This window comes from Mauremys mutica, chromosome 5, assembly GCF_020497125.1.
Source record: "Mauremys mutica isolate MM-2020 ecotype Southern chromosome 5, ASM2049712v1, whole genome shotgun sequence".
Classification (NCBI taxonomy): domain Eukaryota; kingdom Metazoa; phylum Chordata; order Testudines; family Geoemydidae; genus Mauremys; species Mauremys mutica.
This window is the reverse complement of record NC_059076.1, coordinates 84,222,842-84,241,641: the sequence shown is the minus strand read 5'-3', so window position 1 is coordinate 84,241,641 and position 18,800 is coordinate 84,222,842. Positions and strand designations below refer to the sequence as shown.

General features: G+C 42.3%; 1 protein-coding gene across 2 annotated transcripts in view; it reads left to right on the top strand.

Annotated features, from left to right (window-relative positions):
• The window catches only part of SORBS2 (sorbin and SH3 domain containing 2), a 204,882-nt gene that overhangs the window by 55,581 nt on the left and 130,501 nt on the right, over positions 1-18,800 (top strand). For both annotated transcript variants that reach the window (XM_045017975.1, XM_045017973.1), the window contains exon 2: positions 7,746-7,795. In XM_045017975.1, the coding sequence (XP_044873910.1) occupies positions 7,746-7,795 (50 nt within the window). The remainder of the gene's footprint in view (positions 1-7,745; positions 7,796-18,800) is intronic.

Sequence of the window (18,800 nt, the reverse complement as noted above, 5' to 3'; positions counted from 1 at the left end):
ACCTAGAGGTCCTTTAAAAACTCAATTCAGGGTGATACCAAAAGGATAGTCAATTCATTTTCACTGAATCTCAAAGTACAGAATCCCCCATAGATGGTATTTAAGTAGTCAAGGGGAAAAGAGTGACTTTCAACAGTAAATGTGTTCATGAGAAGCTTCTACACAGTCACTGCCTAACACCTATGTGATTATGTGGTAAAATATAGTCCTGCTTGTCTAGGGGTCCCATATTACACAGTTATCAGCGTGTCGCCCTATATCTCCTGCCTACTGTACTGTGTGACTCCAACAGCACTAGGCCATTCATTGCAGAGATTGAGGCCCAGATTCTCATTGTGTCCCAAAAGTGGGCACAGCTGGAGATGGGGTACAAAGGAGGACCCCAACCTTGAGATCAGTTCTGTGCTAGCTGGATCCTTGGCTCGCTAGTCCTGAATGTTAGTTGGCTATGGCCCCAAGGGCAAGGGGGGACTTTCTCCCAGTTAGCCCATAACACATCCACTTCATCAGGGGTTGGGAGAGGATGATGTAAGACTCAGCTATGCCAACACTGACAGCCAGGGATTCCTTCATATTGGAATAGCCAGTTAATATAGCCTTCCAGCTGCTTTGAGCAGCACTAAGCAGTTGGAGCAGGGGCTGAGGATCCGGCCCTGAATTCCTAATTCCCTTCTACACTCATCCCACTTGGATAGTCACATTTTAGCTCCACCTCCTGGTCCCTGCTTTTGGGAAGAATCACCAAAAGGAGGAGGTAAGGGTGCCAGCGAGAAGATGGTTAGGATGAGGGGTGTCCTGTGTGGAATCTCTGGTTGGGGCTACACGTTGCTTACTGAGAGAGCTGAATGAAATGATTCCTGATATGTGAATAGCTAATCCACCAACAAGGACCAAACCCTGCTTCACATACCCACTCCCCTAGATTCAGATAGTGATCAACTTCCTCCTCCAGAAGATCTGCTCTGCTGGGTTGGGGAAGAGTTGGGTCTTATTGGTCTTGCTGAAGATCTTGCTAATGGGAGAAGGAAATCTAGCCTTGCAGTGCTTCTTCCTTTAAAGAGCATATGACTGGGGGGAGGAAGAAAGGGATTACACTTTATTAAGTTCCTTTTCCAGAATATACTACAGTTTAGCTCTGCTTCCCTGCTTTTTGTTCCTCTTCCTTAGAGGGACACTTTGTGTGTTTTGCCAACCACTAACTTCTACATTCAGCTAGAAATTGTAGTTTAGACATACTCATTCCACCTACTGCAGAGACAGAATATATGTAAGGAAGGGAAGGCTTCCTTCCTCAAAGACATTTGCACATTTCAGAAACCACTTTCATTGTGCCTGATAGTGTATCTACAGAATGATGTGCTGTCTTTCCTCCATGAAGTAGAGCACGTTAAGCTGATGGTATTGGATGAAAACCTCCCATCTACAATTCTTTAGAGCAGTGATACTCAGACTGAGGCTCTCGAGCCACAAGTGGCTCTTTAATGCATCTCCTGGGGCTCTTTGCAGCACATGGGGGGGAGGGATAGCTCAGTGGTTTGAGCATTGGCCTGCTAAACCCAGGGTTGTGAGTTCAATCCTTGAGGGGGCCACTTAGGGATCCGGGGCAAAAATTGGTCCTGCTAGTGAAGGCAGGGGGCTGGACTCAATGACCTTTCAAGGTCCCTTCCAGTTCTAGGAGATTGGTATATCTCCAATTATTAAATTAAATGATAGTTAAATCACACAGTGTGTGAATATTAACCAATCTAAGTTACGAACCAGTCAGGATACAATTACTATGTTATTAACCAATTGTCATGGATAAAATAATAATCCTTGGTCAGTCATTTTGCTGTGAGGGGAAAGGAAAAAAAATAACATATACATGCTATTCAAGTCTTGCATTTTGATAGTGTCATAGGAAAAAAACAGGTCATTATTATTAGTATTGTCTTTAACAACTAGGCCATCTCAGGTTTTTATTCTCATTTGTCTTGTAATTTAGTAAAAATAATACAAATATAATTTAGATATCCCTCATCTTCTTGCAGCCATCCACCCAGCTCCGCATAAGTTACCCCTTCTTCCCCACTCAGATCCCAGAAATCCCTTCCCCCATTCCCATTGTCCCCATGGATACTCCCCAGAAACCTAGCTGTCTCAAGCTTCTCTACTAAGCTATCCAGCTACACTCAGACACCCTCCACAACCACTGATACCCTCAGCCACCGCCATCCTGTACCTCCTGGACATACCCACAAAACTCAGCTTCCCCTTACCCCAACTTTTAACCCCAGTCACTGATCTTGCTCCTATTTTACCTCCAGGCATCTACACAAACACAATTTCCCTTTACTAACCCCCAGATATATCAACAACTCCCCCTCACCCCCAATATTTCTAGTTGCTTGCATCATCTGCCCAGATACCCCGACAAACCCAGCTGCCCCAATTTTCCCCACTCGGGACGCAACTACTCACCATACACCTTTCCATACCCAGGCATCTGCCACAGTTGCCAACTTAGTGCAGCTTCTTCTCCCACCACTTCCTGGGACAGAGTTTATTGACCTTAAATTTAAGTTTATGGTAATATACAAATTATTTGCTTGTGGTTCAGTTATTTCATTACATTATTAGTATATTTCAAAATACTTTGCATAAAAATCACATATGAAGCTGTGCAAAAATTGACAGCTGTGAGGACTGGCCCCACAGTCAGAATTTGAAAGCTAAAATAACAGAAACCTATTAGATCATTTTCTTGTGATACTTTGGCTACTTGGTTCCACTTAGCCCAAATGACTTTAATGGGCGTTGAAGTGCTCAGTTCTTTGCAGGACTGGACAATATGGCCATAGGCCAGCAAAGCAGTGAAGCAGATGCTGAACTTTAAGCACCTAAGTAGGCCCATGGATATACTTCAGCATGTGCTTAAATAAATGCTTTACTTCATTGGGGCCTAACACAGGCCCTCTCAGTGTCCCATCGCTGCAGTGTAACTACACTGTACATTAACTAATTCCAAATGAAGAAACAAAACCTCTTTGTACCTTTTCTTATGACATTCATATTTTTATCATTTTCAGTATTTTTTGTTAACTTATACACATGCATAAACAAAATCCATAGAAATGTTTTTTCTTGCCTTGGTTTGGATGACGGTGATATGCCTGTGAGCTCACTATCAAATGCATTTTCATATAAACCATAGCTTTGTACACCCTATTTTCTGAGAACTGGGGCAGGGCAGGGATTTCTTGTCTTCACAGCTTCATATGTGAGTTGCCACTGACATGGTCTTATCATTTGCAATTTGTCATGCTACTTTCTGTGCCACCTGTCGCTGCGGTCTCATCTCCCCCATCCCTCTGCCATTGGCTATGGGTCTGAAACAAATCTTTTGAGGATTATGGAAAAACCTAAAAGAAGAAAATAAAATTAACAGCCATCACCCTTTCCCATGACTTTTGACTCCGCAAGTTCTGGGTACCAGCAAAACCTGAAATGGAAGCACCAATTGGCACTACTTATACGTTCTGATGCTATTGCTAGTGTTAAGTCCATCACTGCTATACAGTCCAGCAAAATAACTGGTTTTAGTGCACTGCAGCTGCCTGATTAAAAACATTATTGTATGCTGTGGTGTTGTAACTATGTTGGTCCCAGGATAATTAGAGAGACAAGGTGGGTGAGGTAATACCTTTTATTGGACCAATTTCTATTGGCGAGAAAGACAAGCTTTTGACCTACAGAGAGCTCTTCTTCAGGTAATTTCCCAGACCTGAAGAGGCGCTCTATGTAAGCTTGAAAGTTTGTCTCTCTCACCAACAAAAGTTGGTCCAATTAAAAAATATCTTATTTATCTTGTCTCTGATATTAAAAAAAAAAAAGTGATTTTTAGAAAGTGCTCACATTTCCCACTTTTTCTTTCTCCTCCATTAAATATATAAAGTGGCAAACCATAATATAGCTATTGAAGAGAAAAGGCCAGGAGAATTACCTGACTCTTTAATCCCCACTAAAACAATTGCCTCCTCATTTGCAAAATGGGTACTGAGCACCTGGTAGTGACTCAAGTATGTTGAGAGAAAGTGCAGTAGAACAGCTTCCACAGTATTTGAACTGATTTTGACTACCCTATTCCTAGGGTGTAAATTCAGTGATTAATTTGCTCTCTCCCCCCAGTTCTGGAGATACTTTATCCACCAGGCTACAGTCCTTGGTAGGAGCTCAAGCGGTGAATCTGTCAAATAAGATTAATGCAGATCTGACTCCCCCTTCCTCTCACAAATCTGGAAAGCCCCTTCCCTCGCCACCCACCCTTCAAACATCTGGATGTTGCTGACTACCTAACAAAAACAAAATAAATCACTTGCTTGCCAGATCACATACATGTATGTACACTGCTGCTTAGCCATCTGCAACCAGTAGTAAGTGGCTGTTGCTTCATTTACCGAAGATGGTTTTGGTGGAATCAGAGGAGGTAAAGAATCCATTATAGTGATGATGACTATAAAGGGGGTGCATTCTGGAATTCACTTGATGAAAATAAATTGTCTGCCATAAAATCATATTGTCTGTTTGCTAATTTTTGTACTTCTGGGAGAAGGGTAGGGGATAAATCAGAGAGATGTATCTGAACTCATGAAAAAAGCATCAGACCCTTACATTTCTGGGTGGCATCCATCCATCTTGTGGAAATAGTGCTGAATGCTTATGAGAAAGTATTTGATTCGATCAGTTATTTTCACACAATTCACTTGGGTTCTTAAAACCAAGAACACATTTTTGCAGGTAACTGATCCATCAAATGATACACTAATAGAGAACAGGGTTTTTGTTTGTTGTATATAATAGTTGTGAATATTTTGTCTGATCTACCTTTTTCATCCCAAAAGAAAAAAAGTGTGTTTAAGTAGTGATAAATGACCATTACTAGGGCTGTTGATTAATCACAGTTAACTCGTGATTAACTCAAATTCATTGTGGTTTAAAAAATTAATTGTAATTAATCGTAGTTTTAATCGCACTGTTAAACAATAGACTACCGATTGACATGTATTAAATATTTTTGGATGTTTTTCTACATTTTCAAATATATTAATTTCAATTACAATACAGAATACAAAGTATTCAATGCTCACTTTATATTATTATTTTTATTACAAATATTTTCCCTGGGAAAATGATAAACAAAAGAAATAGTATTTTGCAGTTCACCTCATACAAGTACTGTAGTGCAGTCTCTTTATCATGAAGATGCAACTTACAAATGTAGATTTTTTTTGTTACATAACTGCACTCAAAAACAAACCAATGTAAAACTTTAGAGCCTACAAGTCTACTCAGTCCTACTTCTTGTTCAGTCAATTGCTCAGACAAACAAGTTTCTTTACATTTGCAGGAGATAATGCTGCCTGCTTTTTGTTTACAATGTGATTGAAAGTGAGAACAGGCGTTCGCATGGCACTGTTGTAGCCAGCATTTCAGATTCTTAAAACTTGGGTTGACTGCTGTAGCTATTTTTAGAAATCTCACATTGGTACCTTCTTTGCGTTTTGTCATATCCAGAGCCGGCTCCAGGGTTTTTGCCACCCCAAGCGGCAGGGGGGTAAAAAAAAAAAAAGCCACGATCGTGATCGGCAGCACTTCAGCGGCAGCTCCACCATGCCACTTTCTTCTTCGGCAGCAGGTCTTTCCCTCCGAGACGGACGTGCCGCTCCTTCCCCTTGGCCGCCCCAAGCACCTGCTTGCTGCGCTGGTACCTGGAGGCGGCCCTGGTCAGATCTGCAGTGAAAGTATTCTTAAAATGAACATGTGCTGGGTCATCATCCAACACTGCTATAACATGAAATATATGGCAGAATGCAGGTAAAACAGAGCAGGAGACATATAGTTCTCCCCCAAGGAGCTCGGTCACAAATTTAATTAACACTTTTTTTTTTTAATGAGTGTCATCAGTATGGAAGCATGACGTCTGGAACGATGGCTGAAGCATGAAGAGGCATACGAATGTTTAGCACATCTGGCAAATAAATACTTTGCAATGCTGGCTACAGAATTGGAATTGGAAACGTTTCAGAAAAGAACAACAAAAATGATTAGGGATATGGAACGGCTTCCGTATGAGGAGAGATTAATAAGACTGGGACTTTTAAGCTTGGAAAAGAGATGATTAATGGGGGATATGACTGAATGTGGAGAAAGTAAATAAGAAAGTGTTTACTCCTTCTCATAACACAAGCACTAGGGGGTCACCAAATGAAATTAATAGGCAGCGGATTTAAACAAAAGAAAGCATTTCTTCACACAACGCACAGTCAACCTGTGGAACTCTTTGCCAAATGATGTTGTGAAGGCCAAGACTATAACAGGGTTCAAAAAATAGATAAATTCATGGAGGACAGGTCCATCAATGGCTATTAGCCAGGATGGGCAAGGATGGTGTCCCTAGTCTCTGTTTGCCAGAAGCTGGGAATGAGCGAGAGGGAATGGATCATTTGATGATTACCTGTTCTGTTCATTCCTTCTGGCATTGGCCACTGTTGAAAGACAGGATACTGAACTAGATCGAGCTTTGGTCTGACCCAGTATGTCCGTTCTTATAGTCTTAAAAGTGCCGTGTGAATGCCTGTTCTCACTTTCAGGTGCCTGTGTAGCATCCTGAATGGACCAGACTGAAGAGAGAGACTAGCCCCTGAACCATTAAATAACTAACATTACAGTTGTGACAAACTGTCTGTACTGGGGAAATTCAGTTCAAGTTTGTCCTTATCTCAGATCAGTGTGATAAACACAGGCACCGCATCAGGTGTTAAGGGCAACATGCTGGATTTAATTTAGGATGTCCTTTCTTCTCTTTGGTTGTTATTTCCTTGTTTAATATTTGTTTGTTTGCTTGTTTGTATTTGTTGATATTTGTTCTCTTGGTTGTTTGTTTTTAAATGTCATAAAGAGTTAGAATACACAAGCCCAAGGCAATCAAACTGTTCCTGCTTCCTGAATTAATGTATTTATAATTTGTTTCTGTGCGTATTATTTCTGCACAGCCGGGTGCATTTGGAAACCTTCCTGTGTTAGGGCCTGATCTTGCATCTATTAAAGTAAATGGGAATTTTACCGTTGATTTCCATGGGAGCAGAAACAGGTCCTAAGTCGGAAGTTAGTACTGCAGCAACCAATGGTGAAAATCACAATGTCAGTAAAAATATCCATATTAAATTATGAATAAAGCTACACTTGTAGCACATTAATACTGGGGGGAAAGAGTTAATAACTTTGGCTGTTTAAAAAAAAAAGTGTTCCTAGTCTCTCTCTCTCTCTCTCTAGAGAGAGAGAGAGAGACTTTTTTTTAAACATATATATATATATATCTCCATCCGTCTATGGAAAAGCATCAAATAAAACTGGTAAACAGCTTTTTTATTTTATACATTTCTTCAAGTGAGCTGCTTTTTAGTTGATAATCTGGAGACCAAAAATCAATTGCAAATATCATGCCAATGCAAATGTTTACAGCTGAGATACTAAACCTTTGAAAATAGGGTAGGTTATAATGGAAGTGTTGACTCAACTTTAACTTTAGAGGCAGGCACAAGTGATGCCAATTTAATTAAAGCCTGTGTTTAAAATAGGGCTAGCCTTGATATGACATTGATTCACCAGTGTCTCCCTCTTCCCCCACCCTCCAAAAATACTGATGACATTTTGTACCACATACCATTGCGTTGTGACAAATTAATAGATCATTTTGTTTTCTGCAGGAAAACTGAAGACTTTTATAACAAAACCTCCAGTGTCAAAATGAATACAGGTATGCTGTTTCTGTGAGATTTTTCTTTACTTGTATATCATTTATTTAATAAGCAAACTAGGGCCCAAATTATTAAATGTTCATGCACAAATTACACTAAGCTGATATTGAAATTAAACTAAACAGGATGTTGTTTTAATAGTATGTTTGTATATGTATATTTATATGTATCGCATATAAAATATACATACATGTTTATGTGTGTATATATGAAATATGCATGTTTGTATATGTTATATATGTGTGTATGTTTATGTATATTTTATGTAAATATATATATATATAAAATTGTACCATGCATATATACGTTCTGCAGCACAACGGCATACATAATAGTCAAGAGAAAATAGCATCCCTTTATCTCTGGAAAACAGTACTATAATGCTTGCTTTTCTGTAGATATCCTATTATCATGGTATATTATTAGGGTGGGTTTGAATATAAAAAGAGAGAGCCACTAATTTATTAAATAGCAATGTGGATCACAAATTGAATATGAGCCAACAACGTGATGCAGTTTTAAAACAGGCTGGGGTGTATTAACAGGACATATGTAAAACATAGGAAGTAATTGTTCTGCTCTACTTGGCATTGGTGAGGCTTCAGTTGAAATTGTGTGTCCAGTTTTTGGGCACCACACTTTTAGACAGAAGTGGACAAATTGGAAAGAATCCAGAGGAGAGCAACAAAAATTATAAAAGTTTTAAATAATATGGTCTGTGAGGAAAGGTTAAAAAACTAGTCATGTTTAATCTCGAGAAAACAGGCCTGGTAACAGTCTTCAGATATGTTAAGGGCTGCTATCAAGATGGCAGTGATCAATTATTCTCCACGTCCCCTGAAGGCAGGACAATAAGTAATCGAATTAATCTTCAGCAAGGGAGATCTAAGTTAGATTTGAGGAAAAACTATCTATAAGGATAAATAAGTACTGGAAAAGGTAACCAAGGGATGTTGTAAAATCTCTCTCAGTGGAGGAATAGATTCAAGAAACACATGTTGGGGACTGTCTAGCCCCGTGGTGGGCAACCTGCGGCCCGCGGGCTGCATGCAGCCTGTCAGGGTAATGCACTGGTGGGCCACGAGACAGTTTGTTTACATTGACCGTCTGCAGGCACGGCCTCCCGCAGCTCCCAGAAGCCGCAGTTTGCTGTTCCTGGGAAGTGGCCTCCAGCACATCCCTGCAGCCCGCGCCACTTCCTGCAGCTCCAATTGGCTGTGAATGGCAAACCGTGGCCACTGGGAGCTCTGGGCAGCCGTGCCTGCGGACAGTCAATGTAAACAAACTGTCTCGTGGCCCACCAGTGGATTACCCTGAAAGGCCGCAGGTTGCCCACCACTGGTCTAGCCTCAGCACAGGGGGATGGACAGTAGATGATCTCTCGAGGTCCTTTCCAATCCTATAATTCTATGATTCCATATACATTTACATTATTTTTCAGGCTGCTATGGTAGAAATGTAAAATCTGGGCTTAACCAAAACACAAATTGTAGAATGGTTGTTTTATGGTCTATTACAAAGTACAAAGAAAAACTATAGCTTGATCCTACACTATTGAAGTCAATGGGAGTTATGCCACTGTCTTTAAATAGGGGCTGGATTGACCTGTACAGTAGATAAGTGAAATCCTGGCCCCATTGAAGTCAATGGTAAAATGTATAGTTACTTCAATGGGGCCATGATTTCACCCAATGTGTATATAAATAACTAATACCACACCATCAGTTTTACTCTTTGCTATGATACTAGAGATAGTGGATTCTCTGAACACAGTAATAAGCATCATGAGCAAATCAGCTCAAGTAACTTTTTATTCATCTGAAGCTTGTATTGTTTTATATTCAGTAACTGGTGGGTCACACGAGAGTTTAATAAGGAAGACACTATTTATTGTAAGAATATTCAGAATTTTTCTCTGCCCAGTTTTATACTTGCTTTCTTGTGAGAGCTGAAGTAACAGTAGAAATTTATACCCATATATTTATATATTTTTTGAAATTAAGGTAGTTATGAATCACTCCTTAGCTGATGGAATTATGATGAGAGGTAACTCAGCTAATCATCATCACACATATGACTACAATTCGATTGCATATTGCAGTCTCATGGGTTCAAATCTAGTAAATATTATTTTGTGGATCTCTCTCCCTATAAAAATGTCACATTTCATTGCTCTAATATCACAAATGTGACTTACAGCCTCCTCATGACATCATAGCTATGACATATGGGTTAGTTGTTCTAACTTCCAGTGAGATTTTTGCTACAAGTTTCAATGTAGTTGGACTTTAATCCTAATGCCTCCAGAGCACACTTTGATAACATCTACTGAAACCTCCTAGGATTGCCTAAATAAACATAACTTAGCTGAACTTAAACCTACTGCACGTTTACAAATCCAGGAGCACATCATTTACTTGTGAACATCTATAGCAATTGTCCACAATTACCAGTTCCACTAAAAGAAGAAATCACCCAATGTGACAGGGCAGCTGCCCCTTACTGGCTGGCAAAGGATTAATAGCAGCCCTTAGAGTGGCTGCGCAGAACCCAGCCAACCAGAGGAAGGCTTAGAAGCAGCCAATCAGGCCAGGCTGGGTCGTTTAAGGAGGACTGCAGGGCAGAGAGAAGCTGAGGGAGAAGGACTGGCTGCCTGTAGAGAGAAGTACCTGGGACAGAGCAATGCTGAGCAGGGTCAGGGGAGCAAGCGGAGCTCCCAGACTGAGACCTTGATACAGGGGCTGAGTAGGTGTTGGGGCTACAAGGAAGTGGCCCAGGGATAGCAGGTAATGGCAGAGAGGGGAAGGTGAGGCAGTGAGTGGCTGCTAGCTATAGGGTCCCTGAGTGATGGCCCAGAATAATGAGTGGGCCTGGGCCCCCCTTCTTTGCCCCACTGGCTGCTGAGGGAAGTAGCTAGCCAAAGGACTGCAGTTTGCCCCTGAGCGAAGGGCTGGACTAGAGGCTGCAATTCACCACTGCGGTGATAGGCCAGGCGAAGGACTGCCGTTTCCCCCGGAAGTGGGGAGACAACGGAGTTGGGGCACAGCCGGAGGGCCATGCCTTGAAGAGGACGCCGTGGTCAGGAAGTGATGTGAGTCCCCACAGACAGCAGAGACGGTGGAGAAGCAGTGATGGAGAGTGAGACACCACAAGAGGCAAGCACTCTGGTGATGGACAGAGCTAATTCCCAGAGCAACCAGCAGGAGGCGCCACGGTGGTGAGCACGACCCGTTATACCCAGATAAAGTAATAGTTCACATTTAATTCTATTGATGTAGTCTGCAACCCCATGAAAAAACCAAGCTGGATTAAGCATAAGTATTGAGAGTTATTCCTGGCATAGCCCCAGGAGTAGGATACTGAGACGTCACTTCCACTAAGCATGAGAGCGGTTGAGATAAGCGATACTCAACATAGTGTACTTGGTTACATAGCGCTTCCCAGCCCTCCTACACATGGCACCCTGAGTGCTGTTAAACCAAAATAATAGTGCAGCGACCATCTTGGACCAGTGGATTTACTAATGCTTCATAGCAGGAGTCTGTGCATGTACACAGCTGTAGGTATTAGGTACTACAGAGCTGTCACCGGTGTCTAGTAAAAACTGGGTCATTCCACAAACTACTGGTCTACTTGAAGGATAAATGGGTCCACTGTAGCTCTGGTGAATCCTGTAAAGTCATTAGACTGGGGCAAATTAAGCTTAAAAAAAAGAAAAAGTAGGCCTGTTTCTTTGAGTAGACTCTTTCATGACAGGATACCTAGATAAAGTTTCTTGACACCTTAAATGACTACTACTTGGAGCAGCTGGTCCTGGAACCCACAAGGAGAGGCAATTCTTGATTTAGTCCAGTGTTTCTCAAACTGGGGTCGCCGCTTGTGTAGGGAAAGCCCCGGCGGGCCGGGCCGGTTTGTTTATCTTCCCCGTCCACAGGTCCGGCCGATCGCGGCTCCCACTGGCTGCGGTTCGCCACTGCAGGCCAATGGGGGCCGCTGGAAGCGGCAGCCAATATGTCCCTCGGCCCGCGCCACTTCCAGCAGCTCCCATTGGCCTGGATCAGCGAACTGTGGCCAGTGGGAGCCGCGATCGGCCGGACCTGTGGACGGGGCAGGTAAACAAACCGGCCCGGCCCTCCAGGGGCTTTCCCTACACAAGCGGCAACCCCAGTTTGAGAAACGCTGATTTAGTCTATGGGTCATCTTAATTATCACTTCAAAAGTTTGTTTTCTCCTGCTGATGATAGCTCATCTCAGTTGATTAGACTCTTCCTGTTGGTATGCATACTTCCACCTTTTCATGTTCTCTGTATGTATAAATATCTCCTGTCTGTCTGTTCCATTCTATGCATCCGAAGAAGTGAGCTGTAGCTCACGAAAGCTCATGCTGAAATAAATTTGTTAGTCTCTAAGGTGCCACAAGTACTCCTGTTCTTTTTGCTGATTTAGTCCTAAGTGGAGCACAAGATCTGGTCCTAGAGGTGAATATACCTGGACTGCTTGGTTTTAGTGACCATAATATAATTAAATTTAATATCCCTGTGACAGGAAAAACACCACAGTGGACCAACACTATAGCATTTAATTTCAGAAAGGGGAACTACACAAAAATGAGGAGGTTAGTTAATCAGAAATTAAAAGGTACAGTATCAAAAGTTAAATCTCTGCAAGCTTGATGGAAACTTTTTAAAGACACTATAATAGAGGCTCAACTTAAATGTATACCCCAAATTAAAAAACATAGTAAGAGAACCAAAAAAGAGCCACTGTGGCTAAACAACAAAGTAAAAGAAGCAGTGAGAGCCAAAAAGGCATCCTTTTAAAAGTGGAAGTTAAATCCTAGTGAAGAAAATAGAAAGGAGCATAACCACTGGCGAAGTGTAAAAATACAATTAGGAAGGCCAAAAAAGAATTTGAGGAACAGTTAGCCAAAGACTCAAAAAGTAATAGCAAATTTTTTTGTAAGTACATGGGAAGCAGGAAGCCTGCTAAACAATCAGTGGGGCCACTGGACCATCAAGGTACTAAAGGAGCACTCAAGGATGTTAAGGCCATTGCAGAGAAACTAAATGAATTATTTGCATCAGTCTTCATGACTGAGGATCTGAGGGAGATTCTCAAACCTGAGCCAATCTTTTTAGGTGATAGATCTGAGGAACTGACCCAGATTGAGGTATCATTAGAGGAGGTTTGGAACAAATTGGTAAATTAAACAGGAATTAGTCACCAGGACCAGATGGTATTCACCCAAGAGTTCTGAAGGAACTCAAATGTGAAATTGCAGAACTACTAACTATAGTTTGTAACCTTATCATTTAAATCAGCTTCTGTACCAGATGGCTGGAGGATAGCTAATGTGATCCAATTTTAAAAAAGGACTCCAGAGATGATCCCAGCAATTACAGGCCTGTAAGCCTAACTTCAGTACCGGGCAAACTGGTTGAAACTATGATAAAGAACAATATTGTCAGACATATAGATGAATATAATTTGTTGAGGAAGAATCAACAAGGTTTTAGTAAAGGGAAATCATGCCTCACCAATCTATTAGAATTCTTTGAGGGAGTCAACAAACATGTGGACCAAGGGGATCCAGTGGATATAATGTACTTAGATGTTCAGAAAGTCTTTGACAAGGTCCCTCACCAAAGGCTCTTATGCAAAGTAAGCTGCCACGGGATAAGAGGGAAGGTGCTCTCATGGATTGGTAACTGGTTAAAAGATAGGAAACAAAGGGTAGGTATAAATGGTCACGTTTTCAGAATGGAGAGAGGTAAATAGTGGTGTCCCCCAGGGGTCTGTTCTGGGACCAGTCCTATTCAACATATTCATAAATCATCTGGAAAAAGGGGTAAACAGTGAGGTGGCAAAATTTGCAGATGATATAAAATTACTAACGATAATTAAGACCCAGGCAGACTGCGAAGAGCTACAAAAGGATCTCTCAAAACCGGGCAACAGAATGGTAGATGAAATTTAATGTTGATAAATTCACAGTAATGCACATTGGAAAGCATAATCCCAACTATACATATAAAATGCTGGGGTCTAAATTAGCTGTTACCTATCAAGAAAGAGATCTTGGAGTCATTGTGGATAGTTCTCTGAAAACATCCATTCAATGTGCAGCGGCAGTCAAAAAATCCATGCTATGCCCACATCTTGAATACCATGTGCAGATGTGGTCGCCCCATCTCAAAAAAGATATATTGGAATTGGAAAAGGTTCAGAAAAGGGCAACAAAAATGATTAGGGGTATGGAAAGGCTTCCATATGAGGAGAGATTAATAAGACTGGGACTTTTCAGCTTGGAAAAGAGACAGCTAGGGGAGATATGATTGAGGTCTATAAAATCATAACTGGTGTAGAGAAAGTAGATAAGAAAGTGTTTACTACTTCTCATAACACAAGAACTAGGGTTCACCAATTGAAATTAATAGGCCTCAGGTTTAAAACAAAAAGAAATATTTCTTCACACAATGCACAGTCAACCTGTGGAACTCCTTGCCAGAGGATGTTGTGAAGGCCAAGATCATGACAGGGTTCAAAAAAGAACTAGATGAATTCATAGAAGATAGATCCATCAATGGCGACTAGCCAGGATTGGCTGGAAGGGTGTCCCCTAGCGTCTGTTTGCCAGAAGCTGGGAATGTGTGACAGGGGATGGATCACTTGATGATTACCTGTTCTGTTCATACCCTCTGGCACACTTGGCAGTGGCCACTGTTGGTAGACAGGATACTGGGCTAGATGGATCTTTGGTCTGACCCAGTAGGGCCATTCTTGTGTTCCAGTCCAGTGTCCCCTGTGGGTCCAGACTTGGCAGGATATCTCCGCCAGAAGCTATTTTAGTCTGCAAAGTGTGTGTTCAATTTTCACTTTCTACCATGTATGGAAGGGTGGGTTGGTTGCAGGGCCGGCTCCAGACCCCAGCGCGGCAAGCACGCGCGTGGGGCGGCCCTTTCCCGGGGGGGCGGCAGGCTGGGCCGGCGGACCTGCCGCAGTCATGCCTGCGGACGGTTCGCTGGTCCCGCGGCTCGGCTGGACCTCCCGCAGGCATGACTGCGGCAGCTCAAGCGGAGCCGCCGGACCTGCGAACCGTCCGCAGCTGCGGGAGGTCCAGCCGAACCGCGCGACCAGCGGACCCTCCGCAGTCATGCCCGCGGGAGGTCCGCTGCTCCCGGGGCGCCTCCCGCGCATGACTGCTTGGGGCGGCCAAAAAGGTAGAGCCGCCCCTGGTTGGTTGGTTGATTTGTTTGTTGTATTTGATACTAATTCTTTACCAAATGCTAGAAAGGCAACTTCCCAAATTTAGAAGCAGCAAAGAATCCTGTGGCACCTTATAGACTAACAGACGTTTTGCAGCATGAGCTTTCGTGGGTGAATACCCACTTCTTCGGATGCAAGTAGTGGAAATTTCCAGGGGCAGGTTTATATATGCAAGCAAGAAGCAAGCTAGAGATAACGAGGTTAGTTCAATCAGGGAGGATGAGGCCCTGTTCTAGCAGTTGAGTGAAAACCAAGGGAGGAGAAACTGGTTCTGTAGTTGGCAAGCCATTCACAGTCTTTGTTTAATCCTGAGCTGATGGTGTCAAATTTGCAGATGAACTGGAGCTCAGCAGTTTCTCTTTGAAGTCTGGTCCTGAAGTTTTTTTGCTGCAGGATGGCCACCTTAAGATCTGCTATTGTGTGGCCAGGGAGGTTGAAGTGTTCTCCTACAGGTTTTTGTATATTGCCATTCCTAATATCTGATTTGTGTCCATTTATCCTTTTCATTAGAGACTGTCCAGTTTGGCCGATGTACATAGCAGAGGGGCATTGCTGGCATATGATGGCATATATTACATTGGTGGACGTGCAGGTGAATGAACCGGTGATGGTGTGGCTGATCTGGTTAGGTCCTGTGATGGTGTCGCTGGTGTAGATATGTGGGCAGAGTTGGCATCGAGGTTTGTTGCATGGATTGGTTCCTGAGCTAGAGTTACTATGGTGCGGTGTGCAGTTACTGGTGAGAATATGCTTCAGGTTGGCAGGTTGTCTGTGGGCGAGGACTGGCCTGCCACCCAAGGCCTGTGAAAGTGTGGGATCATTGTCCAGGATGGGTTGTAGATCCCTGATGATGCGCTGGAGGGGTTTTAGCTGGGGACTGTATGTGATGGCCAGCGGAGTCCTGTTGGTTTCTTTCTTGGGTTTGTCTTGCAGTAGGAGGCTTCTGGGTACACGTCTGGCTCTGTTGATCTGTTTCCTTATTTCCTCGTGCGGGTACTGTAGTTTTGAGAATGCTTGGTGGAGATTTTGTAGGTGTTGGTCTCTGTCTGTGGGGTTAGAGCAGATGCGGTTGTACCTCAGTGCTTGGCTGTAGACAATGGATCTTGTGGTGTGCCCGGGATGGAAGCTGGAGGCATGAAGGTAGGCATAGCGGTCGGTAGGTTTTCGGTATAGGGTGGTGTTAATGTGACCATCAATTATTTGCACCGTAGTGTCTAGGAAGTGGACCTCCCGTGTAGATTGGTCCAGGCTGAGGTTGATGGTGGGGTGGAAGCTGTTGAAATCGTGGTGGAATTTTTCCAGAGTCTCCTTCCCATGGGTCCAGATGATGAAGATGTCATCAATGTAGCGTAGGTAGAGAAGGGGCGTGAGTGGATGGGAGCTGAGGAAGCGTTGTTCCAGGTCAGCCATAAAAATATTGGCATATTGTGGGGCCATGCGGGTGCCCATAGCAGTGCCACTGATCTGGAGATTTCCACTACTTGCATCCGAAGAAGTGGGTATTCACCCACGAAAGCTCATGCTGCAAAACGTCTGTTAGTCTATAAGGTGCCACAGGATTCTTTGCTGCTTCTACAGAACCAGACTAACACAGCTACCCCTCTGATACTTCCCAAATTTAACAGCTAAAGGCAACAAAACATTTTTGTAAAAAGCAAAGAAATAAACAAGTTGTAGGGGGAGATTTTCAAAGGCACGAAGGGGAGTTACACACACAACTCTCATTGGTTTTCAGTCTCCTCCATAATGTATACAGAGAAAAATATCTACATCTGTGCCACCACTTGTGTTATCTGCCCCACTTCTGGGGCTAGCGATCGGTGCAATTCACTTAGATTCAGTCTCTCTAACCACTCTCACAGATACCCCAGTGCATGTCTGAGTTCCTTATAGGGCAAGATAGCATTCCACCACTAATCTTCAATCATGTGCTCCCTGTGGCCACTCCCACACCTCTCCATGATGGATTTATTACAGGTTTACAAAACCTGAGAAGCTAACATAAATCAAATCATCCTAAACTACCTCCTGCTCACAAGGCATAAAAGAAACCTACAGTTCTCTCCCCTGAACCGTCCTCCTCTCACCCCTTGTTTTATCATCCTATTAAACCCACTTTCAGATTGATGTCCTTACACAATTGTTTTACCTATTTTATCTACTTACTACATCTAGATTAGGGGTTGGCAAATTTTCAGAAGTGTTGTGCCGAGTCTTCATTTAGTCACTCTAATTTAAGGTTTTGCGTGCCAGTAGTACATTTTAATGTTTTTAGAAGGTCTCTTCCTATAAGTCTATAATATATAAGTAAACAATTGCTGTATATAAAGTAAATAAGGTTTTTAAAATGTTTAAGAAGCTTCATTTTAAATGAAGTTAAAATGCAGATCCCCTCGGACCAATGGCCAGGACCCAGGCAGTGTGAGTGCCACTGAAAATCAGCTCGCGTGCCGCCTTCGGCACACGTGCCATAGGTTGCCTACCCCTGATCTAGATTATTTATAAGTGATCGCTCACTATGTTATCTAGGGGGATAAATACTTACTGTGTTAATTAAATTGCAATAGTCCCAGTGTAAGGACATATTTTTTATATTGTGCCTATTAAGTCAAGTGCACACCTGTGACACTATATTGATAATGATAATAATAGGGTTGTGGTAAACTCTTAAAATTGGAAACAATGTAGGATTGAGATGTATGTAGGCAAAACAAAAGGATCTTTTAAAAAAAATTGTATGCAAAATTGCATGCAGTGTTATTTTTAATTTATTTTTCTTGTTATACTGGACTAAAAAGAAGTTAAGTAGTGTTCAGAGTTCATGTGAAATCTGACGAAGAGAGAATTTTTCCTAGATGGAAGTAATTGCATTGTTACTTCACCTATATTTAAGACTAATAATAGTTTTTGTTTTTGTTTTAAATTCACAAGTCACCTGCTCGGTAACTTCTTAAAATGCCTACCAGTCGCTTACCATGTACGGTGGGATTGTTCAAAGTGTTCAGCATTGATAACAATCCCACTGACTTCAACTGGAACTGAGTTAGGGCACCGCTGAATGCCCTAAAAAAAACCACCCACCATTATAATAATGGCCAAGCACTTCAGAATGTATGACTATAGACTATGAGAAACTGTGTGAGTATTAGCAGCAAAGAATCCTGTGGCACCTTATAGACTAACAGACGTTTTGCAGCATGAGCTTTCGTGGGTGAATACCCACTTCTTCGGATGCAAGCAGTGGAAATATTTGTGAGTGAGTATTTTCTCTCTTTACATTCTGTGAAGACTGGAACAAAATAGCTGCCTGCGAGAGATCCTGGATATGTTGCCTCAGAACAATGTTTTCTTATGACAACGTTCTCTTCTGATTATGGCAAATCTGTGTAAAGCTGAGAACATCTCCATGTTCCCCAGGGTAGCTTGCTAATCAAATGTGTGCTTTCTTAAACTCTCTCACACTAAACAGGAATGATCAGAAGAATATTAATGATAACTTAAAATGTATGAAGTGCTTTTCATTTAAAGATCTCTAAGCGCTTTAAAAATGTGGATAAGCGTCATTATCCTTATATGAGAGAGACAAGGTGGGTAAGGTAGTATCTTTTATTGGACCAGCTTCTGCTGGTGAGAGAGAGAAGTTTTAGAGTCACATAGAGCTCTTCCTCGGGTCTAGAAAAGGAACTGCCAGTGTCACAGCAAAATGGAAGATGGAGCAGATTGTTTAGCATATGTAGT